At 47.4% G+C, this 26575-nt stretch overlaps 1 protein-coding gene across 1 annotated transcript in view; it reads right to left on the minus strand.

Annotated features, from left to right (window-relative positions):
• LOC124795649 overlaps positions 1 to 26575 on the minus strand; it is a 286381-nt gene that overhangs the window by 240573 nt on the left and 19233 nt on the right. Inside the window, exon 3 of the mRNA XM_047259722.1 lies at positions 2496 to 2591. Within this exon, the coding sequence (XP_047115678.1) occupies positions 2496 to 2591 (96 nt within the window). The remainder of the gene's footprint in view (positions 1 to 2495; positions 2592 to 26575) is intronic.

Below are 26575 nucleotides of genomic sequence, written 5' to 3' on the forward strand. Positions count from 1 at the left end.
AAATAAAAAAAATAATGAATAAAACACCAGTTTTTAATTTCAGATTTAAAACATTGATATTTCTACATTTTTAATGAATAAAGATGAACTAAGGTGTCATCAAGCCAGCAGAAGATTGTAATAGTAAGAAAGTAGTCATACCTAGGGAAGTTAAAATTTTTAATAAGACAATCACTCCATAAGTTTCATCTGTCACTGGTGTAAACAATGATTGCTGCAGTAAATGTAATTAATCTCTATCAGTTGTTTATTCATAGGTGGGATATTTGCTGACATTGATACAACTATCAGAATTCTATTTCAATTGTCCCATCATCCTTAATTAAGGAAGCATCAGCTTTTTCTCCGAATAGCAGCTTCCTTTCTAGTTTACTAACAAGAGGAGGCCACAACATTTGGTACACAGATTTACTGCAAACTTTGTACACTCATAGTATTCCATTAGGACAACAAAATGTGTAAGCAGTAGTGCGTACTTCTCAAGCGTTATTGAGAAAATCACAAGATAATTTCGGTTGTCAAATATATACTCCTGTGTGTGGCCATTTTTACCATGAAGCGCCAGCAGCCAAGTGGTTAGCGTTAAAGCCCCATAATCGCTGGGACACTGGATCAAGTCCTGCTTGTCAGTTTTTTTTTTTTATTTCTAACACAGTCATTTTCTTTACTATTTATATTACAATTGATGTAATGGAAGAAATACATGTAATCTGATGATCTTTTATTAAATTTACAATGTTATTTGGCAGTCTACAAATTCTTATTATCACAAATGACAATGTTCATAACTACCAAATAGTAAACGACCAAGCGCATTAAAGTGATACTGAAAATGTATGCTTGTCCGTATCTTCAAAATTGTTTGTATTTAATTGAAAGAGAACGAGAAACTGCTTCTCATGAAGACACTATTAAAATACACTCTATACTGCATGACCAATGATCAGCACCAATATTTAAGAAAATGCTGCATTATGCATGGTTTGCATCCAAATTATTGGTTGAAAGAGAGGTTTTTGAAAATGTTAATGAGGTTTGTTTTCCCACGGAAAACCTCAAAAGACCTTGCGTGTGTGGAAACATAGCATTTTTTCAATGCAGCTGGTGCCGTTTAACTTTGTTTTTCATATTTTTATGAAAAATACCATCTCGCAACTTTTATTCGCAATGTCGAAAGCGACAATTAACTGTACATCTTTCGAAAACTGTCTGTGCTGCTCAAAACTTGGAGGTAACAAGTCGTTTCAGGCTCCTTCCAGGTATAAAGGATTTCTCAAATCACGGACAAGAATACATTTTCAGTATCACTTTATGCATTTGGCCGTTTAATAGTCGGTAGTTACGAATAGTATATTATTTGTGATGATAAAAATTTGTAGACTGCCAAACAACATTGTAAATTTAATAAGAGTTCATCCAATCACACATATTTTTCCCATTACATCAACTGTAATATAAATAGTAAAGAAAATGACTGTTAGGGGGGGAAAAAAAAAAAAAAAAAAAAAAAAAAAAAAAAAAAAAAAAAACTGACAACCGGGACTCAATCCAGCGACCCAGCGATTACAGGGCTTTAACGGTAACCACTCGGCGCTTCATGGTAAAAATGGCCACGCACAGGTGTATATATTTGACAACCGAAATTATCTTGCGATTTTCTCAATAACGCTTGAGAAGTACCCACCACTGCTTACACATTTTGTTGTCCTCGTGGAGTACTACGAGTGTATGAAGTTCCGCGTTCCAAATGTCGTGGCCTCCCCTTATAAGTTAAATATGGTATGTGTAAGCACAAATACTATTGATCAGTACAGTGATGACAAAGTAAATGCTGTGCACTAATTGTTTCTATGATTTGCCTTTTGTTTATGTATAAGTTGACTCAATTAACACCCCTGGAGATTATCCTTGTTGATAGACTCTATGGAACACAATGAGTGACAAATGAATGGGTGTTTAAGAATGATCCACTTTCTGTTTACACATTACAACAATAGGGTCAGATACATCATTGAGAATACTGTCAAACTTGAGACCTTGAGTGATGTAATAAATCTGATTGTGGCAATTAGTTCTGAATGTTCATAGTGAGTCCAATGCAATAAATTTATAACTGTTTTCTGAAACAGTGATGTGCAGTAAAACATTAAAACCTGTGGGCATTCGTAACTTATGCTACACAAGGTGAGTGTTAAAGAAACAGAAAAAAGGAACTTCTGTTTGAAACTTCAAACTAAGAGCTTTTTCTACACAGATACTAACAATTTTGAGATTATGTGCCAGAACTTTAGATTTAGCTATGATGTATCCACAAGACTTTTGGTAATTAAAACACAAATTTGATGACTGAGATGTAATTCTTTCAAAGTTAGTGTACAGCTCATTCCCTGTTAACTTAGAGGCAGTATTTTTTTTCTTTAAATGAAGACTCCAATCCCATTTTTGGAACTTCTGGTTTGTCATTAATGGATGAAAAGTATTGAACATTCACAAACCTGTAAGTCATGCAATTCAATACTTTCTTGGGAGCAGCTGCTGTCTTGTGATAATGAACTTTCATCAGAGAAGGTACGCTTTCTGGTGCATCTCCTCTGCAAAACCAAATGAGATAATTGAGTTTAGTGACTTTCTCTTCAAAAGATCACTAACAGTTTTTGAGTGAACAAATTTGGGTATACAAACATGCAAATGTTTCATCACCTTATCACTCAGAAATTATGGTACATCATTTATTTGAGGTCTATCACTAGATAAAGGATTACTCTAGACTGATCCATGCATTACAGTTTTCAGCTTTAAATACAAACAATGAAATGTTGATTTTGAGCTGTAATTTTCTTCAAATGTGTCCAACTAGAGATGAGAATATACATGACAATATATAGAGGAGTGTGGCAGAGGCAGTGGCAGTGGCACAGTTACCAGGCCAAAGTGGAAGCTCATAAACCTATACACAACAAGCAATAACAGCATGAACACTATCAATACAAGTAAGATTCACAGTCTTCAATCAAGTAATGCTACGTTATCAGTAAAGCAGTTTGGCAGCTATGTTTAGTGGTCAGCAGGAATAGCAATGAACACCAGGTGATGGGCTCAAGCCATGGTGGTGGTTTATAACAGCAGCACTATGCCACAGCCTCTTCCATCTAGCCAGTGATGCACTACACTCCAATGGGATACTGCCCTCAAATGCATTTCTGTCTCTAGACAGATATCACCATCACACCTGACACAATGTGCCTCCTGTCTGGTATATGGTGTGACACACACAGTGCAATCTGATTTACTGATGGAGGTCACAGTGGCCCTGATGCTTGGTTGTATGGCATCAGGAGTGAGGTAAGCCATCTCAATGTTCTGCGAAGTTGGAGAGGGAGGAGATGAGTTGCATCTGATGCTGGGTTCTGGTGTGATGTGGCCCTAGCACCTCAGTTGCTAATCTCAGCTGAGATGTTGCTGGAACTGATGGCCTAGGAGCTGCATTGTGAGCATCTGCTGGGTCTGTGGTAGTTAATTGGGTGGCAGTGACACTTTGAACACAACTGATTTTGCTATAGTGAACTCTTACATGAGATAGCCTTGAGTGGCCCCTTGCATAGATGATAATGAAGGCTGTGCTTTTCTTAAAGGTGTGCATTCACATCAGGATGCCAGAAGTACACCGAATGTCAGTCTCCTTGTGGTCCCCATTCTAGGTGCAGCAAGTGGAAAAGTACTTGTGGCTGGTAGCCATGCAGGATCTCCACTGGGATCTACAGATGACAGATATGGTTAAGCAAGTGCTAACAAGAAAAACTCCCTATCACATCCCTCTCAGATTTAGTGATAAGTGGGTCCAGTGGACAGCCTGTCAAAAACTGAACATAGATCAAACATGAAAACAGGAAGAAGGTGTACTGAACTGTGAAAATAAAGCAAAATAGGAACACTGAACAGTTCGAGCTCAAAAAGTACAACATTGAGCAAAAATGAAGAGCACAGCATCCTAGTTAAGTGGTCACACTGTTAGACTGCAAAGCAGATGAGCCATGTTCAAAGTTCCCTTATCCCAATTTTCTTTCACTAAATTATGAACTGTCTGTCCAGTCATTTATGTGCATCTGTTGTAAATTTTGATGACAAGGCAACAAGTGAACAAAATCCTGCATCAAAAAACATCTGGCATGTCACATGCAGCAAAGTGACACTACATGTGTCATATTATAGGAATCTCTTATCAAAGCACCTAATTGCACACCTGGTGAGGGAGAGAGAGAGGCCTCCTTGCTCAATTTAGGTGTTCGTATGAATGTGATCACTCCCAAAGAAATGATGAAAATATAACAGTTGTAAAATTTAAAATTCTCCCAGGGAGTCAACTATTCAAAGAGATTTCAGAATTGCAGCCGGTCGTCGTAAACTTCATTCCACAATATTTTGGCTGGACAACTGCCAGCCATATTTAGGTGGGCTGGACTGACAAAGACGTTCACTGTTCTGTCTTATATAGTGCGCTGATGGTACTGCCGCGCTTGCGTTGAAGTCACGGAGACAGAAGGACCACTCCACCCAGTGGCAGCACCCTCGCTGGTGGAACTGCAAGTCTCAACTGCCGTTGGTATTGTCACTGGCCATAGCTATTGAAGTCTTCTGGCATCTTCGTCTCAAGCAGATTTTGGAGATAACAGGATTCCATGCGTTATTCAGTCGTTAACCACTGTCACGGATCATTAGATTTTCTGTGATGTGTATTTTAACGGATTCTTTGATAATGGAGTCCCAAAGGGTTGTTGCCGAGGCCGAAATTGAAGTTTTGTCATAATCCATTGTCTGTACATTGGAAATACAATGTTCCGCAACTGCAGACTTACTGGGTTGCAGTAGGCGAGTGCAACGTTTATGTTCCATACAATGCTCTTCCACTGTACGCATTGTCTGTCCTATATAGGCCATACCACATGACACTGCATTTTGTAAATTCCCGCCTCCCGCAGTCACAAATCATCCTTCACCGATCCCAGCAGATCCGAAATCTTAGTAGGTGGACGAGAAACCACTTTCACATGAAAATTGTTAAGAATCCTCGCTATTTTGAAGGAGGTGTTTCCAATGAAGCGAAGAAAAGCTAGGGACTTGGTTGGCACATTCTCCTCTTTATCCACTTCCCGGTTCCTGGCTTTAGTTGAAAAGGCCCTGTCAATTTTTCAGGTCGAGTATCCGTTATCACTGAACACCATCCTTAAATGTCCAAGTTCCTTAGGCAAATTCTCTGCATCCGACACTGTATGTGCCCTGTTCACAAGGGCTTTAAGCACACTCATCGTTTGGGATGGGTGATGGTAACTTGAAGAATACAAGTACAAAACAGTGAGAGTGGGCTTACGATAAACAGAATGTCCCACCAAGCCATCACTCTTCCGTTTAATGAAAACGTCCAGGAGTGGAAGGCAAACACCTTTAATTCCATAGTAAATTGAATATTCTCATGGATGGAGTTAAGATGATGAAAAAACTCCATTAACTTTTCTTCTCTGTGGGGCCACACTATGAAAGTATCACCGACATATCTCCAAAAAACAGTTGGTTTAGCCACCAGAGTAGACAGAGGGCTGCCCATGGCAACACCATCAGACTGTTCAAAATATTCATGGTTAAACATCAAATAGGTTGAGGAAAGAACATTTCGAAACAAAGCAGTGATGTCTGATTCACACCGTTGACCAATTAGCGTCAAGGACTCTGGAAGAGGTACTTTTGTGAAAAGGAAAACTACATCAAAACTCACTAAAAGGTCCAAACTACTTAAGTGGAGAGCCCCCAGTCTGTTGATAAAATCGGTAGAGTTCCGTATATGATGGGAACATTTGCCAACCAATGGTCTCAGCAAAGAAGCTAGATGTTTGGCTAAATCATATGTGGGTGCATCAATATTACTCACTGTAGGCCGTAAAGGAAGACCTCCTTTATGTACTTTAGGAAGACCATGCAGTGTCGGTGGTACACTGCCATGTGGTCTTAAGCTCTTGATAGTCTCTGGAGCTAACGACGAAGAGTTCAAAAGTGCACGTCTTCTGCTGCACACGTGCTGTTGGGTCTTGATCAGTCTTCTTGTACATAGTATCACTCAGTAGATTATACATCTTCTCCAAATACAACCTATGAGGTAACAAAACGGTAGAATTACCTTTATCAGCCTTCAGCACCACTATTTCCAGATCATCTTGAAGGTTCCGTAGTGCAGCCCTTCCTTCAGCAGTTACATTACTGCATTGGGGAGGAGCTTTCAGGAGAACCCAACCACCTTCTAAGATTTCGGATCTGCTGGGATCAGTGAAGGTGGGAATTTACAAAATACTGTGCCAATGTGGTATGGGCTATATAGGACAGACAACGCGTACAGTGGAAGAGCATTGTATGGAACATTAATGTGCACTCACCTACAACAACCCAGTAAGTCTGCAGTTGTGGAACATTGTATTTCCAATTAATAAGGAGTTTCCCTTCTAAGAAATAACTTTCAGGCTGGCCTCTGTTGGGGCCTCCTGTATTGATTTTGTCATTTGATACTTTAATATGTGAACTACTCTCTCTGCCTCATGTAGCCTTTGTGGATGGAACAGTGCCAAGGGGTATAGATTATGTAATGGAACTGCTCTCTATTGTGGTAATTTGTGGTTTCGAAGTCACGTTTCAACTAGTAACAAATTTTTCATTTCGGAAGTGCACCCTTATCACTGTTGGCAGCAGAGTTATCTGAAATGGTCCTGCACATAATCTGGTCTGTGCACTATGCAATGCTGTAATAGCTCATTCACTGCACTATTGGTTGGTTGGTTTAAAAGAGGACAGAAGGGACCAAACTACGAGATCATCGGCCCCTTGTTGCTAATAAAACAATGCCACGAGTGTGAGAGGAAAATGGAAGAAACATATAACACAAAACTGAAAGAAAGGAAAAGCCACAAGAATGAAGGGAAGACAACGAACACTAAAAGGAACAAAAGAGGACAAGAAAACAACGGAGACGCTAGAAACACAAGAGAGTAAAACCTGAAAGCTTACAGTGGCTGGGCAACCATGAGAATAAAAAGGGAAAGCCAGCCACTCTGCAACACATTAAAACCTCCAGCCTAAAAACACTAGGGTGGAGGACACAGAGGGACAAAGGACATGTGCTAAAACCTACATAGAAGTATAAAACCCACTCTCACAGATAAAACGTAAAACTACAGCTGCTGTTGAGGCACTGTCACCCAACACCGAAGGCAGGGTGCTGGTGAAGTTAAAAGTCTGCCGCACAGCGACAAAGTGGACAGTCCAGCAAGAGGTGGACAACTGTCATTTGGGAACCACAGCAACACTGAGGTGGGTCCTCGCGACGGAGTTGGTAACCATGCATTAGCCACGTATGTCCAATGCGGAGCCTGCAGATGACAACTGATTCCATGCGAGATGCCTGCATGGAAGACTTCCACACATTCATAGTCTCCTTAATGACACGCCGTTTGTTGTGCATGCTGTTATGACCTTCCAACTTCCAAAGCTGGAAAACCTTGTGGTGTAAGACAGAACACAGGTCAGCTTCGGGGATGCCTATCTCCAGAAGCAGTTTCTGCATCACCTGTCGACAAGTTCATTGCCAGGGATTCCAATGTGCCCTGGGGTCCACACAAACACCACGGAACAGCGGGACTGTTCCAGGATGTAGATGGACTCCTGAATGGACACTACCAGAGAGTGGCGAGGGTAGCACTGGTCGATAGCTTGTAGGCTGCTCAATGAGTCAGTACACAGCAGAAATGACTCACCAGGGTATGAGCGGATGTACTCAAGTGCACAAGATATGGCCGCCAGCTCTGCAGTGAAAACACTGCAGGCAACTGGCAAGTAGTGCTGCTCAATATGTCCTCCATGAAAATACGTGAAGCCTATGTAATCATCAGCCATTGAGCCGTCGGTGTAAACCACTTCAGAGCCCCACAACATGTCAAGAATCTAGAGGTAGTGACAGAGGAGATCGGCGGGGTTAACAGAGTCCTTAGGGCTATGCAAAAGGTCCAGACAAAGCTCCAGCCGAGGCGTACACCTTGGAGGCGTACAAGAACGGACCACAAGTAGAGGTGGCAAAGGGCAGGACTCCAGTTGGAGAGAAGGGACTGCACACGAACTGCAATCGTTAACCCCGATCTGAGCCACTGATGCAGGACATGGACTGCCACAGACAGGAAAAGGAGATGGTAATTAGGATGCTCAGGGGAACTATGAATGTGTGCTGTGTAACTGGCAAGCAGTAGCACATGTCTGATCTGCGGTGGAGGGACACCAGCCTCCACCAGCACACTGGTCCCCGGACTCATCCTATAAGCTCCTGTTGCTAATCGAACCCCACAGTTGTGCACAGGGTCGAATAAACGCAATGCTGAAGGCGCTGCCAAACCATAAACCACACTCCTGTAGTCAATTCGGGATTGGGCGAGGGCTCTGTAGAGCTGCAGCAGCGTACAGCAATCTGCACCCCAATTGGTGTTGCTCAGGCAATGGAGGGCATTGAGGTGCTGTCAGCACTTCTGCTTAAGCTGACGAAGATGTGGGAGCCAAGTCAATCGAGCATCGAAACGCAGTCCTAGTAATTGACAAGTCTCCACTACAGTGAGTGGATCATCATTAAGATAAGTGCAGGTTCGGGATGAATGGTACAACACAGATAGAAGTGAATGACACACGACTTTGCAGATGAAAACTGGAAGCCATGGGCTAGAGCCCATGATTGTGCCTTGTGGATGGCTCCCTGGAAGCGCGGCTCAGCAACAACAGTACTGGACCAGCAGTACAGAATGCTTAAGTCGTCTGCATACAAAGAAGGTGAGACGGAGGGCCCAACAGCTGCTGCGGGACCGTTAATGGCCACTAAAAATAGACACACACTCAATGCAGAGCCCTGCGGGTCTCCATTCTCCTGGATATGGATGGAACTATGGGAATCACCAACTTGGACACGGAAAGTACGTAGTGACAAGAAGTTTTGGATAAAAATTGGGAGTGGCCCCCGGAGACCCCACTCATACAATCGTGCAAGGATATGATGTCGCCAAGTCATGTCGTATGCTTTACATAAGTCAAAAATGATGGCAATCAAGTGTTAGCGTCTGGAAAAGGCTGTTCAGAAGGAACACTCGATGGACAAAAGATTATCAGTGGTAGAGCGACCCTGGAGGAAGCTGCCCTGACATGGAGCCAGCAAGCCACATGACTCCAGGACCCAACCCAACTGCCAACATACCATACTTTCCAGCAGCCTATAAAGAACACTGGTGAGGCTGATGGGCTGATAGATATCCACATCAAGCGGGTTTTTACTGGGTTTGAGCACCGGAATGATGGTGCTCTCCCGCCACTGCGATGGAAAGACGCCATCGCACCAGAGTCGGTTGAACATGACGAGAAGATGTCGCTTGTAGTCAGATGAGAGATGTTTAATCATCTGGCTGTGGAGGCGATCAGGCCCAGGAGCTGTGACGGGGCAATGTGCCAGGGCACTGAGGAGCTCCCACTCTGTAAAAGGGGTGGTGGTGGTGGTGGTGGTGGTGGTGGTGGTGGTGGTGGGGAAGGGGGGGGGGGGGGAATCCTCCAACTCTGAGGATCAAGAAAAGTGTTCAACAATTGCGATTGCGTAGGTACATAGCTCGCCATTTATGGTAACACCAGTGACAGCTGTTGGGGGCCTGGTACCCGAAAAGACATTTGATCTTTGCCCAGACTTGAAAAGGTGACATGTGGCACACAATGGTGGAGACGTATCTCTCCCAAGACTCCTCCTCCTGTTGTTTGATAAGGTAGCGAATATGGGCACGGAGCCGTTTAAAGGCTATGAGGTGCTCCAGAGAAGGGTGCTGCTTATGCCACTGTAGAGATCGCCAAAGCTCCTTAATTCCTTCAGCGACTTCCGGTGACCACCAAGGGACTGCCTTACGCCTTGGGCACCCTAAAGAGCGAGGGATTGCATTTTCTGCCGCAGAAACAGTTGTGCTAGTCACCTGCTCAACCATATCAATGTTAGCGTGTGGGGGAGATTCAGCGGTGATAGCAGAGGTGAAAGTTCCGCAGTCCGCCTTGTTCAAAGCTCATCTGGGCAGGTGGCCGTGCGCCTGATGCTGGGGCAGTCACATTAAGATGGGGAAGTTGTCACTACCACACAGGTCATCATGTGCTCTCCAGTGGATAGATGGGAGAAGTCCTGGGCTGCCAATTGATAAATCAATGGGCGAGTAACTACCAAGAGCCGCACTAAAATGTGTGGTGGCCCAGTATTTAAGAGGCAGAGGTCAAACAGATTTTCGACATCTCTGCCTCAGCCAGTATGCAGGGTGCCACCCCACAAGGGGTTATGGGCGTTAAAATCTCCCAGAAGTAGGAAAGGTTTAGGGAGTTGATCAATCAGTGCAGCTAATAAAATCAGGGGTACTATACTGTCTGGAGGAAGATATACATCGCAGACAGTATTTCCTGTGTCGTCCTTATCCTGACAGCCACAGCTTCAAGAGGAGTTTAAAGTGGCACAGTGTCACTACAAACTGAGTTCAAGATAGAAACACAAACTTCTCCTGACACTCGATTATAGTCCCTACGGTTCCTGTAATATCCCTTATAGCCACGTAGGGCAGGAGTCCACACTGCCAGGGAACAGGATTCCTGGAGGGCAATGCAGATAGCAGGTGTAAAGATTAACAGCTGCCGTAGCTCAGCGAGGAGGTGGAAAAAAACCGACAGAATTCCATTGGAGGATTATGTGATTGAGAGACTGGGAAGGCATGGAACATTCAATGAGGCTGTTTACACTTCACGGTTACCTTCTGCCACCAACTTACTGCCTGAGCAGTCTATATCCATTGTGTCTAAGGTTATGGTGAGATTAGGTCCTCAGCCAAAATCTCCACCCGATCCTCAGCCGCAGAGCTTGCAGGTAGCGGTGGTGTAGATGCCACCGCTATTTCCTTGGTCTTAGGGGTTTTCTTTTTGGATTTATCTCACTGCTCCTTGGGTTTCCCTGGCTGGGAGGACTTCACTGGCTCAGTATCCGGGACAGGATGAGCATGAAGCCCTACAACCAGCTACTTTTCAGCTCTTCAGCCACTGGTGTTTGTCGTCTTTCCCACTAGAAGAAACCTGGGAAGGGAGTGACCCAAGGGACCCCTTCCTAGAGAGACAAGCCAAAGACGACTTGCGCTTCACCAGCTTAGATGTGGGGATGGACATCCCTGATGGTTGGTGGGTGGGTGGGTGGGAGGGTGGGTGGGGTGTTGCTCCTGAGGTAGGTGGTGCAGGAGCAACAGGGAGGGAAATGTCCCCCACCATCAAGGAGGCAGGTGTAGTCTTCCAGCTCTGAGAGGTGACCTGGGTTGGCAGAGCTGATGGTGCTAGAACTGTTGTAGCGGCAGCGTAAGACGATGTGATACGCACAGAATGCAGGCGTTCAAATTTTCTTTAAGCCTCAGTGTAGGTCAATTGGCCCCGGGTCTTGTACTCCATGATTTTTCTTTCTTTCTGCAGAATCCTGCAGTCCGGTGAGCAAGGCGAATGGTGCTCTACGCAGTTGACACATATGGGAGGTGGGGAACATGGAGTATTGGGATGTGATGGGCATCCGCAATCTCGACATGTGACCCTGGAAGTATAGCGGGAAGACATATGGCCGAACTTCCAGCGCTTAAAGCAACGCATCAGGGGAAGTATACAGGGCATTACATCACACTGGTAGACCATCATCTTGACCTTCTTGGGCAACGTACCTCCCTCAAAGCCGAAGATGAAGGCACCAGTGGCAACCTGATTATCCTTCAGACCCCGGTGGACACGCTGGACGAAATGTACACCTCACCACTCTAAACTGGCGTACAGCTCATCTACGGACTGCAAAAGAAGATCCCCGTGAAATATAATATCCTGGACAATATTTAAGCTTTTATGGGGCGTGATGTTACAGACACATCCCCCAGCTTGTCACAAGTGACGAACTCCCGTGACTGGGCAGAGGATTCTGTTTTGATCAAGACTGACCTAGATCTCATTTTGGACAAGCCCTACAGCTCCCCGAACTTGTACTCTAAATGCTCAACAAAAAACTGAGGCTTCATCATCATGAAAGATTCCCCAACAGCTCTCGAACATACAACGTACCGGGGCGAAGAAGATCCACTGCCATCCTTGGCCTGACGTTCCTCCCATGGTGTGACCATGGAGGGGAACGATTTGGGGGTCGTACTTCTGAGCATTGAATTGAGCTTGTGAATGCTTACAGACTGTAGGTGTTTCACCACCAGCAAGAGATGATGGACTACGCTTCATCGCGTGTCATTTGCCCTGATGCCATCCACTCTGACCAGGGGCCCTCCTCACAGGCACCACCCAGCTGCAGCAAAGGCCACCTGGCAGGATGGCCATTGCTGGGTGCCCGATGCCTCTGGTTGGTTGATTGGTTGGTTTAAGGATTAAAGAAACCAAACTACAAAGGTCAACGGTCCCTTGTTTCATAAACACACAGAATATGTTGAAACCATCCACCAGTCAGGCTAAGCACTAAAAAACAAAATTCTGAGGGAAGAAAAGCCCCAAGGTCAATGGTAAGGCAACATGGAAAATGGAGCACAGCAACAAAAACAAAATATAGACGAAAAGCAGAAAGAATTAAAACTGTACGGCAGAGAACCGTGGCTGGCCGATCATGAAAATAAAAGGATGAGCCATCCACTCTGCAACACGTTAAAACCTCCAGCCTAAAAGATTAGGGTGGAGTCGAATCACAACACAAAACTAAGTAAAATATACAGGACAAAAGAGGGTGATGCAATAAAATTAGATGGACCTATAAAAACTGCTTACGCGAATACAACGTAAAACCCGATCTGCCATAGAGACATTGTCACCTAAAAGAGATGATACATCGCCTACGAGATTAAAAGTTCGCCTGAGGGCAGTTAAAAGAGGAAATTCCAGCAACATATGGGCCACCGTCATGTTTGCACCACAGCGACAATTGGGGGGTCCTCTTGACACAGCAGATGACCATGCGTCAGCCAAAAGTGACCAATGCAGAGCCTACAAAGAACAACAGAATCCCTGCGACAGGCCCGCATGGAGGAACTCCACACAGTCGTGGTCTCCTTTACTCACCGCAGCTTGTTGGGTGCAGACAGAGTGTTCCATTAGTCGCCCCACATCCCAAAGACCCGACGGCGCAACACCGATCGGAGATCAGTTGCCGGGAGGCCAATCTCCAGCGTCAGTTTGCGGGTAGCCTCATTGGCTAACTTGTCGGCATGTTCGTTTCCCGCTATCCCAATGTGTCCCGGGGTCCATATGAACACGCTGTTCAAGAGCGTGAACAGACTCCTGGATGGCAAAAACAATGGGATGGCATGAGTAGCACTGGTCAAGAGCCTGCAGACTACTGAGAGAGTCACCGCAAATGACTAAGGACTCTCCAGTGCTGGTACAAATACGCTCAAGGGCACGAAAAATGGCTGTTAGCTCTGCGGCGTAAACACTGCAGCCTTCTGGCAAGGAGCACTGGTCTACATAGTCCGCTTGAGTGTAAGTGTACCCCACATGGCCATCAACCATCGAGCCATCGGTATAGATCACCTCCGAGTCACGGTATGCGTCTAGGAGAGCAAGAAATTGGCGGCGCAAGACTGCAGGAGGAACTGAATCTTTTGGCCATCGTGAAAGCTCCAGCCGAAGCTGCGGCTGACGAATACACCAAGGTGGTATATGCAGGTGGACCTGGAATGCAGATGGAAGAGGCAAAGATTCTAGTTCACTAAGGAGTGATCAAACACGGACCCTAACTGTATGTCCTGATTGCGGCCGCCGGTGCAGAATATGGACTGCCACATTAGCGAAAAGGAGACGGTAGTTAGGGTGACGGGGCGAACAACGGATGTGTGCAGCATAGTTAGCTAAGAGTTGTTGACGCTGGATGCGAAGTGGAGGAACCCCAGCCTCAGCAAGTAGGCTATTAACAGGGCTAGTGCAGAATGCTCCTGTTGCCTGTCGAACCCCACAGTGGTGAACAGGATTCAGCAGTTGCAATGCTGAGGGCGATGTTGAGCCATACGCCACACTCCTATAATCGAGTCAGGACAGCATGAGGGCTTTGTAGAGCCACAGCAGCATATTACGATCTGCACCCCAAGTTGTGTTGCTGAGGCAGCAGAGGGCATTCAGAAGCTGCCAACACTGACGCTTGAGCTGACGAATATGTGGAAGCCATGTAAGCCGGGCATCGAACAGCAATCCCAGAAAACGGTAAGTGTCAACAACCCTGAGCATGGAATCCTGAAGATAGAGCTCAGGGTGAGAATGGACAGTTTGACACTGACAAAAGTGCAGAACACAAGTCTTCGCAGGAGAAAAGTGAAACCCATGGGCGAGGGCCCACACCTGCGCTTTGCGTATGGCTCCCTGCAACCTACGTTCGCAACACTAATGGTGGAGGAGCTGAGAAAGATGCAGAAATCGTCAGCAGATAACGTGGGCGAGACAGACGACCCTACTGCTGCTGCTAGGCCATTAATGGCCACAAGGAAAAGTGACACGCTCAATACAGAGCCCTGTGGTACGCCGTTTTCCTGGACATGAAGTGAACTATAGGATGTGCCAAGTAAAACTTGGAATGTCCAAACAGATAAATAATTCTGAATAAAAATGGGGAGAGAGCCCCGGAAACCCCACCCGTGCAACGTGGCGAGAATATGGTGCCGCCACCTCGTGTCATATGCTCTGGAGAGGTCGAAAAAGATGGAGACAAGGTGTTGGCGCCTGGAAAAAGCAGTGGGGATTGCAGACTCGAGGAAGACCAAAGTATCGGTGGTGTAACGGCCCTGATGGAAGCCGCTCTGGCATGGAGCCAGGAGATCCCGAGACTCTAGCAGCCAACACAGCCGTCGACTCACCATACATTCCAGCAGCTTGCACAGTGTGTTGGTTAAGGTGATGGGCCGATAGCTATCCACATTAACTGGGTCCTTACCAGGCTTCAGCACTGGAACAATGGTACTTTCTCACCACTGCGATGGAAAGACGCCATCGCCCCATATGTGGTTGAAGATGGCAAGAACACATCGCAGACAGTCCGGGGACAGGTGTTTGAGCATCGGATTGTGGATGCCATCTGGCCCAGAGGCTGTATTGGGGCACTGTGCCAGGGCGCTCTGGAGTTACCATGAACTAAACGGGGCGTTATACGCCTCAGGGTGGCGAGAAGCAAAAGAAAGTCGTCTGCCTTCCTCCTGGCATTTTAGCGCACGAAACGCGGGCAGGTAATTCCCCGACGCAGAGGCCCAAACATAGTGCTGAGCGAAATGCTCGGCAATTGCATTGGCATCAGTGCATAGCGCCCCGTTGATGGAAAGCCCTGGGACACCTGTAGAGTGCTGCAATCCAAAGATGCGCCAAATCTTCATCCATTCATGGGAGGGTGAAGTACAGGAACCAATGGTGGAAACTTACTTCTCCCAGCACTCCTGGTTCCGCTGTTTGATGAGCCTCCGGACCTGAGCACGGAGACGTTTGAAGAAAATGAGGTTCTCCAAAGACAGGTGCTGCTTATGTCGCTGAAGAGCCTGCCGACGCTCTTTAATGGCTTCAGCGACCTCCGGCAACCACCAAGGTACTGACTTTCGCCAGGGGCACCCTAACGAACGAGGACTGGTACGTTCTGCAGCGGAAACAATCGCTGCAGTCAGTGTGTCAACTGCCACATCGATGGTACCATGGGGGAGAGATTCAACAGTGGCAGCAGAAGAGAACACTTCCCAGTTTGCCTTGTTAAATACCTATCTGGGCAAGCCCTCAGGGGAGCGACGCTGGGGTAGTGAAAGGAAGATGGGAAAATGGTCACTACCACACAAGTCATCGTGGACTCTCCAGTGGACCGATGGTACAAGCCCTAAGCTGCACAACGACAGATCTATGGCAGAGAACGTGCCATGCGCCAGACTGAAATGTGTGGTGGCGCCAGTGTCTAAGAGGCAGAGGTCGAGTTGGGAGATGAGATTCTCGACATCTCTGCTCCGGCCAGTAATCTTCGTTCCACCCCACAGGGGACCGTGGGCGTTAAAATCCCCCAGGAGAAGAAAAGGCGTGGGGAGTTGTGTGACAAGTGCAGCCAATTCGGTCAGGGGGACTGTACCACCTGGAGGCAGATAGACACTGCAGACGGTTATGTCCTGGGTAGTCCTTATGCGGACAGCCACAGCTTCCAATGATGTTTGAAGGGGCACAGGAGCACTATATACAGAGGTAAGGACATACACGTAGGCTCCACCTACTATTGTAAGTGCTACGGTTACAGTAATAGCTGCTGTATCCACGAAGGACAGGGGTTTACAATGCCGGGAACCAGGTTTCCTGGAGGGCAATGCAGAAAGCAGGTGTCATGCTTAGAAGCTGGCGTAGCACAGATAGATGGCTAAAATAACTGCCACAATTCCACTGGAGGATTGTACAAAGTGTGTCCTGTAGGGGCATGAGGCACTGACAAGGCAAATTACTTCGCAGGGTCACATGCTGCCACCAACTGAGTGACTGACGTCGCAACTTCCATTGTTTCTGAGGAGTCGGCGAGATCCAGGTCATCAGGGGACGCAAAGAGCTCGACCTCATCCTCAGAGGCTGAGCCGACAGGAAGCAGTGGCGCAGGAACCACTGGGTCCTTATTCTTCTTGGAGAGCTTCCTCTTCTCTCTCTTGTCTTTGGTAGGAGGGTTTGGATGCTGGGAGGGCTTTCCTGACGTATTGTCAGGAACAGAGGAAGAGTGTGAAGCTCTTCGACCAGCAGCTGGTGGCTTCTTCAGCCACTGGCTAGTGTCTTGTGAGACATTGGTAAAGTCCTTGGAAGGGACTCCCCCAAGGGACCCCTTCCGAACGAGTGAGGCCAGAGGAGGCTGTTGCATCTCTGGCAGAGTAGCCGTAGAGGGTTGTTGCTTCTCCAGCTGAGAGGTGGGGACTGATATCCCTGGTTGTTCGGGGTGCACTGCTCCCAAACTGGGTGTTTTGGGAGTAGTGTTACAGTAGCATAGCTCCTCAACATAGGTGTGGGGTTGAGTCATTCTAGCTTCTTCTTTGTCTCTTGGTAAGTTAAACGGTCCAGGGTCTTAATTTCTTGTATCTTCCGCTCTCGTTGGTGGACTGCACAGTCTGGTGAGCAGGGAGAATGATGCTCCCCACAGTTAACACAGGTGGAAGGCGGAGCACATGGAGCATTGGGATGTGAAGGTCATCCGCAATCTCGACACGTGGAGCTGGCAGTGCACCTGGAGGACATGTGTCCGAATTTCCAGCACTGGAAGCATCGCATAGGAGGTGGGACATAGGGCTTGACATCGCACCGGTAGATCATGACCTTGACCTTCTCAGGCAAGCAGTTGCTCTCAAAGGCCAGGATAAAGGCACTGGTAGCGACCCTATTATCCTTCGGCCCCCTAAAGACACAACGGACTAAGTGTACACCTTGTCGTGCCAGGTTCTCCCGTAGCTCATCATCAGACTGTAGCAGAAGATCTTTATGGAAGATTATCCCCTGGACCAAATTTAAGGACTTATGGGGAGTGATGTTAATGGGGATGTCACTGAGCTTCTCACAGGCAAGTAATGCCCGTGACTGTGCAGATGAAGCTGCTTGTATCAGGACGGCCCCGCTCCTCATTTTGGAAAGAGACGCCACTTCCCCAAACTTATCTTTGAGATTGTTCACAAAGAAGAGAGGCTTAGTCCCCAAAAACGAATCCCCATCAGTTCTGCTGCACACAAGGTATCGCGGTGAATACGGCTCCTGTCTGTCCGCAGCCCTACATCCCTCCCATGGTGTGGCTAGGGAAGGGAACGATTTGGGGTTATATGTCACAGCGTTAAATTCCACCTTACCACGCTTAGAGACGTTGGCGGTCGTGCGACCACCAGATTGAGATTTCACTCACGTCATTGAGGGGCATCCGCCCTGATGCCACCCACTCCGATCAGGGGCTCTTCCCACAGGCGCCACCCAGCTGCAGCAAAGGCCACCTGGCAGGATGGCCATTGCCGGGAGTCCCGATGCCCCAGAGAGACGGGCATCTACTCTTTGGCTTATGTGGGGAGGTGTTAGCTCAGGCATCGGCAGTACGATCCCTGTGTTGTCAGGGGGCTACAACCTAGAGGGTACATGACAACCCCACCACAACGGACTGGCTACCGTGCTGGATTTTGGGTGCCATGCGAAGTTCATAGTTATCATGGGTGCAGATGGTGATGCACTAAGGGTGTAACTTACACAACCCATCAAATGTGTATGCCAAAAATGAGGGATGGAGGGTGCAGTTACGATGCCAAGACGATGAAGAGTGCCAAGGTCTTAGGGCACAGAGGACTGATGGTGCACCCTGCAATGTGTCCTTCCCCAAAAGGCTCGTACTTCTGTTGATTTTGGAAGAATGGAGGTCAAACCCTAATGGGGACCATCACATTAAAGGCCAAAACAGTAGAGACTCCTTTTAGTCGCCCCGTACGACAGGCAGGAATACTTCGGGCCTATTCTAACCCCCGGACCCGCGGGGGGGGAGGGGGGGGGGGGGGGGTTCGCGGGGGTGTTACTGCACTATTTATTTCTTTGACATTCTGATCTCTACCTGAATTAAATGCCAGCAGTGTGTTGCTGAAACGCCCTCTGGACATATAGTATTGTGATTTATTTGTATTGCTGGTGGTAATTTTGCAGTTTGCAGTGGACTTTCTTATGGGGGGGATGATGGGCCATTTAGAATGACAGTTTCTGGTTATGCAACTACTATCTGCAAGCCTTTTGTGTGATAAATATTAGCAAACATGCCAGAAAGGTGTTGATTAAATGTTAGGAACTATGCACATGTACAATATTAACCAACATGTACAGGTCTTCACTTAAATTCTGGGGTCCAAGAAGTGAGTGGGGAGTGTGGGAATCGGCATGGCAACACTTGGATCAATAGGAATGTCACCAACTGGAATTAGTCCATCAAATGGGAATAGATTCCTTGAAGTATTAACACTGCAGCAGCAGGAGGAGGAGGATTAAGGCTGAGATAGTCAAGTCAGTAAAATGGTAGGATTTAATAATAATAAATGAAGCAAGAGGCAGCATGTCCACCAGGGACCATACTGCAGTGGAAAGTGGCCAGCCACCCGAACTCACAGGCTGATGAGGCCATATTGTCTGACCTTCAAATATGATAAATGCAGCACTGCCAGATGAACTGTAAAACTAGGTTCACTGAATGGATTGGACTAAAAGTGAGTCAGTTAGCTTCAGTGTTTTCCTTACTAGAGTAAAAATGGGGCACTCTATTAAAATTTGTGCCACTGAGAAAAAAAGCAGACAACTGTAGTAAGGTGTAGCTGATAATTTAAGAATGTATTTATATGAGAAGTCTAGTATGCCTCATGTGGAATCAGCAGGGAATTTTAAATTCTTGGTGGGACATTTTGCATGAAGACAATCATGCACACAGTTTTAGGACCTTAAATGGTGCACAGATCGTTAACATCAGCTTCCTGATACCACTCCCTAATCCACAGCACTAGACGTTTTTGGGATAAGGTACTCTAAGTCAGGGTCAGGTATTTTTAATTCATGGACATCCTCTTTATTGAACTCTTTGGCCAAATAATCTGTGAGTACATTAGCTGGGAAACAGTGGGAGTTTTCAACATACATAGAGTGTCACTGCAAATTAAGAAAGACCCATATAAGCAAGAGCAGGTGTAACCAAGAGCTTGCATAATTAATACTACTGTTACAGTAAAGATACTACAGTCCTGTGGTAGGGTGTTCTATTCACTGCTGCCTGTTTGGGACCTTGAAGCCAGTGTAACCACTGAAATATGATCCTTCAGTGTAAATGATTTCTGAATTAATTCATTCACCACAAAGGAAATTAGTCTTTGTAGCATTTGGACTGAATGATGGATACAGACAAAGTTGTCAGCAAGTGACCCTTCAATTGAGTGTTTATACGGAGGTGTTCAGAATGGTCTCTCATATTTGTGAGATAATAGATTGTGGGCAGCCAGATGTTGGGACATTTTTGTGGATGTCACATACTTTTATCTGAGAAGAGATGGGGGTTTTACATGCTCTTTGAGGCTATGTACATGGCCAGCACACTTAAGTAATGGTTCAAGGCATAAAATCTGTTAGAAAGCTACCTACAGGGTGCCTCAGAAAGACACCAGCTGCAAGTCTGATCTCACAATGATAAACTGGTTCTTAAACGATGGGCTGCCACTCCATATGCTAGGCAACTGTAATCCAGGTGGGGTAGTATGAAATGTTTATACAGAAACAGAAGGGAGGAGAAATCACACCCACCCCCCAAAAGGATATCCCTGAGGCAGTGTAGAGGATTCAAGTTCCCAGTAGAACAGTTACCCAAGGGAAAGAAGAAAACAAAGAAGATGTATGGCACAATAACAGGACAAAGGAAGAACCAGAAGAATGACAGGAAGACAACCAACTCCACGATGGACAAAACAGAACAAGAAAACCACAGAGAGGTGCAAGAAACAGGGAGAGAAGATTAAAAGCAAGAAAGCAGATTACCATGGCTGTCTGTCCATGAGAATAAAAAAGGAGAAGCCAGCCACTCTGTACAGACTAAAATCTCCACCCTAGAAGCCCTAGAGTGGAGGACACAGAAGGAAAAAGGACATGCGCTAAAACTCAGATCAAATGATTAAACCAGCCTCATGAATAAAACTTAAAAACTAAAGCTGCTGTTGAGGCATTGTCACCCAACACTGAAGGTAGCGTGCTGGGAAAGTTAAAAGTCAGCTGCAGAGTGGCTAAAAGTGGGCAGTCCAGAAAGAGGTGGACGACTGTCATTTGGGAGCCACAGCGGCACTGAGGCAGGTCCTCATGACAGAGGAGGTAACCATGTGTGAGCCACCTATGGCCGATGCGGAGTCAACAAAGGACAACTGATTCCCTGCAAGAAGCCCACAGGGGAGACTTCCACACATTCAGTGTCTCCTTAATGACACACAGTTCGTTGTGCATACTGTTATGCCACTCAGTCTCTCAAAGCCAAAAAGTCCTGCGGCATAAATCAGTCACGTTCAGAGATGCCCGTCTCCAGAAGCAGTTTCCGCATAGCCTGTGTGGCTAGCTTGTCGGGAAGTTCATTGCCTGGGATGCCGACGTGGTTGGTTGGTTTTGGGGTTTGATGGGGGCTAAACATCGAGGTCATCAGTCCCCTGACCCAAACAGACATACTTGTAAAAGGCCTATACAGTAAAAACAAAACCTCTGCACCCAGAGGGAGGGAACACCAAGGGGTACAGAGAGAAAATGAACACCGCTACAACACAAAATAGAGGACACTTAAAAGGAGCAGAGCAAATAGTTGACTAGAGTAAAACAGATGACAGTGGTTGATGGATCAGGTAAAAGGTCAACCACTCAACTACAAACGAAGAACCTCCAGCTGGAAAGCGTTGATAGAGGTACCAACACAACTTGTTACTATAAAAGACACTATTTTGGTATCCACGTCACAATTAAAAGTCGCTGGAGTGGGTGTAGCCTGAGAAACCATGCGAGAGTGCCCACACTAGAGTGAGTGATAAAACCCAGCTGCACGGATAAATCATAAAACTGAGTCAGCTATAGAGGCATCGTCACCTGGAATTAAAGGAAGTGCAGCTGGTAAATTAAAGGACTGCCGCAAGGGGGCTAAAAGGGGGCAGTCCATCAGAAGATGGACCACTGTCAGCCCTGCATCACAGTGACACTTGGGCAGGTTCTCACAATGAAGGAGACAGCTGTGGGTCAATCGTGTATGTCCAATTCAGAGACGGCAGAGAACAACTGAGTCCCTACATGTGCTCCTCAAGGATGAGTTCAATACAGCCGTGGAAGACTTTACCATGTGGAGCTTATTTGGCGTGCTCAAGACAGACCATTCAGAGCTCCAGACATCGTGGACCTTGTGATGTAGGGCTGACTGGAAGTCTCTTTCCACGAGACCAAGCTCCAGGGGTGGCAAAGTGGTGGCCTGCTTGGCCAACCACTCGACACGTTCGTTTCCTGAAATGCCGATGTGGCCTGGGGTCCACACAAACATCGCTGAACGACCACACTTGGCGAGAGCAAAAACAGCATCCTGAATACCATGCACCAAAGGGTCCTGAGAAAAACACTGGTTGAGTGCTTGCAATCCACTCAGGGAGTCACTGCATATGACGAATGACTCTCCAGCGCAGGAGGGAAGGTGAGTGAGTGCACGATTAAGAGCAACCAGCTCCGCAGTGAACCACTGCTCCCACAAGGCAGGGAATGCTGCTCAACAAAGTCGCCATGGGTGAAAGCAAACCCAGTGCGTCCATCGACCACAGAACCATCGGTGTAGACTACATCTGCATCGTGAAACGAGGCAAGAAGAGCCACGAATTGTTGACGAAGACTGGCAGGTGGAACGCAGGACTTTGAGTCGCAGGACAAATCCAAGCAAAGTCGTAAGCGAGGGAGGGACCAAGGAGGGGTAGAAGAAGAGGGCCCAAAGGATGGAGGAAGGGGAAAGGACTCGAGTGATGAGAGAAGGGAACAAACGCGGACTGCGATCGGGAGACCCGACCTAGGCCGCCGTCGTGGGGAGTGCAGAAGATGGAAAAAGGAGCCTGCGGTTTGGGTGGTTGGGCGAGGCATGGACACGGGGGATGTATGATGCAAGCAACTGTTGTCGGCAGTATCGTAGGGGAGGGATTCCAGCTTCTACAAGAAGGCTAATCACCGGACTAGTGCAGAAGGTACCTGTCACCAGTCTGATGCCACAATAGAGAATCGGGCGAGGATCTGCAACACTGAAGGTGCTGCTGATTCGTACACCACGCTCCTGTAGTCGAGATGGGACTGGACTAAGGCCTTATAGAGCTGTAGGAGGGTTGTTCGTGCAGTGCCCCAAACGGTGTGGCTGAGGCAGCGCAGGATGTTGAGGTGTTGCCAGCACTGTTGTTTAAGCTCGTGAAGATGAGGTGTCCAAGTGAGCTGAGTATCAAACAGCATGCCAAGAAAGTGATGCGTCTCCTCAATATGAAGGAGTTCATTGGCAAGGTAGAGCTCTGGATGGAGGTGGGCCGTTCGACGACAACAGAAATGCATCAGTCGGGTCTTAGAGGCTGAGAACTGAAAACCATGGTTGGATGCCCAAAAATGTGCCTTACGGATAGCTCCCTGCAGCCGCCGTTCAGCGACACTGATGCTTGGGGAACTGTAATAAAGACAAAAGTCATCAGCATATAGAGAGGAACAGACCGATGAGCCCGCCGCAGCAGCAAGACCATTAATCGCCACCAAAAAGAGGAGAACACTGAGAACCGAGCCCTGTGGGACACTGTTCTCCTGAATATGAGCAGAGCTAAAATAAGTGCCAACTCTAACCCGAAAGGAGCGATTAGAGAGAAAATTCCGTAGAAAAATCGGAAGTGGACCCCACAAGCTCCATTCGTGCAGTGTAGCAAGGATATGATAGCGCCAGGTGGTATCGTAAGCCTTCCGAAGATCAAAGAAAACAGCAACTAGATGTTCTCGCCGTGTAAAAGCTGAACGAATAGCTGACTCTAGCGAGACTAAATTGTCGATCACTGAGCGGCCCTGACAGAAGCCCCCCTGTTGCTGGACCAGGAGGCCCCAAGCTTTGAGGATCCACATGAGCAGCCAACTCACCATCTGTTCCAGGAGTTTGCACATAACATTGGTAAGTCTGATACGGCGATAGCTACCAACCACCAGCGGATCTGCACCAGGTTTCAGCACCGGGATGCTACCGCTATCCTGCCAACGAGTTGGGAAAACGCCCTCCCCATCCAGATGCGGTTAAACAGGGCGAGTAATTCACCCTGACAGTGTGCCGAGAGATGGCGAAGAAACTGCTTGCAAATTCGGTCTGGACCTGGGGAGGTATCGGGGCAAGCTGTAAGGGCACTTAGGAACTCCCATTCACTAAACGGGGCGTTGTATTATTCCCAATGGTGCATGCGAAACGACAACTGCGTACGCTCAGCCTGCTCTTTCATGGCGTGGAATTCTGTGCTGTAGCCTGCTGTTGCGGAACTACGAGCGAAGTACTCTGCCAGATGTTCGGCGAGGGTGATTGGGTCAGTACAAAGTGTACCCCGAAGAGAAAGGCAAGGGACAGATGCATGAGGGCGAAAGCCAAAAATGTGCCCAACCTGCGACAACACCTGAGATGGGGAGGTGCGAGAACCTATGGTGGCAACATATTGTTCCCAGCAGTCCTGTTTGCTCCGCCGGATTAACCGCTGAGCCCGGGTCCACAGCCGTTTAAAGGCAACCAGATTCTCTAAGGAAGGATGACGCTGGTTTCATTGCAGGGCTTGCCGGCGGTCCTGGATAGCTTCTGCAATCTCTGGTGTCCACCAAGGGACTGACTTACGCCTTAGGGTACTTGAAGAACAGGAGACAATTGCCTCGGCAGCAGAAACAATGGCCATAGTGACCTCATCCACTACCAAATCAATATCACCAGGAAGCGGAGCAATGGCCGTAGTAGCTGAGATGTAGGCTGCCCAATCAGCTCCACGAAGTGACCATCGGGGCAACTGCTCAGGGGGTTGGGATTGAAGAAGAGAAACCAGGATAGGAAAGTGGTCGCTATCACAGAGGTCATCATGGACCCTCCAACTGAGGTATGGAAGAAGACCTGGGCTACTAAGAGAGAGGTCAATGGCTGAGTATGTGCCATGAGTCAAGCTAAAATATGTGGGAGTACCAGTATTAAGGAGGCAAATGTCCTGCTGTGCCAAGAGAGCCTCAACTTTCCTACTCTGGCCCGAGATCTGGGCCCCACCCCATAAAGGGTGGTGGGCATTAAAGTATCCCAAAAGGAGGAATGACGGGGGGGGGGGGGGGGGGGGGGGGGGAGCTGGGTGAACAAGGCAGCTAGTTCAGCAAGAGGGACAACCTCGTCTGGGGGAAGGTAGAGGGTACAGATGGTAAGCTCCATTCCTGCCCGGATTCTAACAGCCACAGCCTCGAGAGCCATGTGAAGTGGTACTGGGGCACTAGGAACAGTGGCAAGAACATAAACACAGACACCACAAGACACCCTGTTGTATTATATGTGGTTCTTATAGTATCCCCAGTAGCCACAGAGGGAGGGGGTCTGCCGAACAGGAAACCAGGTTTCCTGTAGGGCCAGACAAGTTGCAGGGAAGCGGCACAAAAGCTGTTTCAACTCAGCAAGGTGGTGGAAAAAACCACGGCAAAGTAGCCTGATCAACTTCCATAGGAGCTGCAGGTTGAGCAACAATTAGCTCTTGAGTGGACGTTAGATGCTCCACATCATCTTCAGGTGCAGTGGTGAACTCTCTTTCTGTCTGTGTCCTTCTCCTTTTGATTTTTCTTCTTTTTGGTAGGGTCCCGTTTGTCCTTCGATTTATCAGGCTGGGTCGGCTTTCCCAACTACCAGGGGGGCAGGAATAGATGGCCAGGATGGAGGGCCCACAGAAAGCGGCTGAGCTTGGGGGCTCATCGCCAGGGATGGCGACATCGAAGCTGCTGCAGCATACGTTGATGAAATGCACACAGGGTGAAAGTCTATCGTATTTGCGTTTAGCCTCTGTGTAAGTGAGCCTGTCCAAGGTCTTTTACTCCATAATCTTCCGTTATTTTTGATAAACTGTGCAGACGAGCAAGGTGAATGTTTCTGTCCACAGTTGACACAAACAGGGAGCGGTGAACATGGGACGTTGGGGTGGGAGGCATGTCCACAATCCCGACAGGTAGGGTTGGCATCACATCTCGATGACATATGCCCAAACCTCCAGCACTTAAAGCAGCGCATGGGAGGAGGGACGTAAGGCTTAACATCACATCAATAGATCACCACCTTGACCTTCTCGGGCAGGGTGTCACCCTCGAAAGCCAAGATGAAGGCGCCGGTGGCGACCTATCTTTAGGTCCCCTGAAGACACGTTGTACAAGGTGGACACCACGGCGTTCCAGATTTGCACGGAGCTTGTCGTCAGACTGCAACAGCAGGTCACGATGAAAAATAAGCCCCTGAACCATATTGAGGCTCTTATGAGGCGTAATGGATACTGCAACATCACTGAGCTTGTCACAAGCAAGCAATGCCCGTGACTGTGCTGGGGATGCTGTCTCTGAGGATCACTCCAGACCTCATTTTAGACATGCCCTCAAGTTCTCCAATCTTGTCCTCTAAATTTTCCACAAAAAACTGTGGCTTTGTGGTCAGAAATGAGTCCCCATCTATTCGGCTGCAAACCAGAAATCGAGGAGAATATGTCTCACCAGGTAATTTAGACCGCCATTCCTCCCCTGATGTGGGCAGGGAAGGGTACGATTGGGGGTCATATGTTGAAGCATTGAACTTTCCTTTCTTAGAGACTCGTGCTTGTGCACTATTCTTATTTCTTCTCATGGTGGTCCCACGAGCCACTAGGGAAAGGAATGTCCACCCAGACAGAGCCCCACTTGCCTGGGTAAGCCTAATACAACCAGGAGGCGGCAGGTTCCCCAGAGGTTGCCCACTAGCAACTGTTCT

Source organism: Schistocerca piceifrons, chromosome 4 (genome assembly GCF_021461385.2).
Source record: "Schistocerca piceifrons isolate TAMUIC-IGC-003096 chromosome 4, iqSchPice1.1, whole genome shotgun sequence".
Taxonomy (NCBI): domain Eukaryota; kingdom Metazoa; phylum Arthropoda; class Insecta; order Orthoptera; family Acrididae; genus Schistocerca; species Schistocerca piceifrons.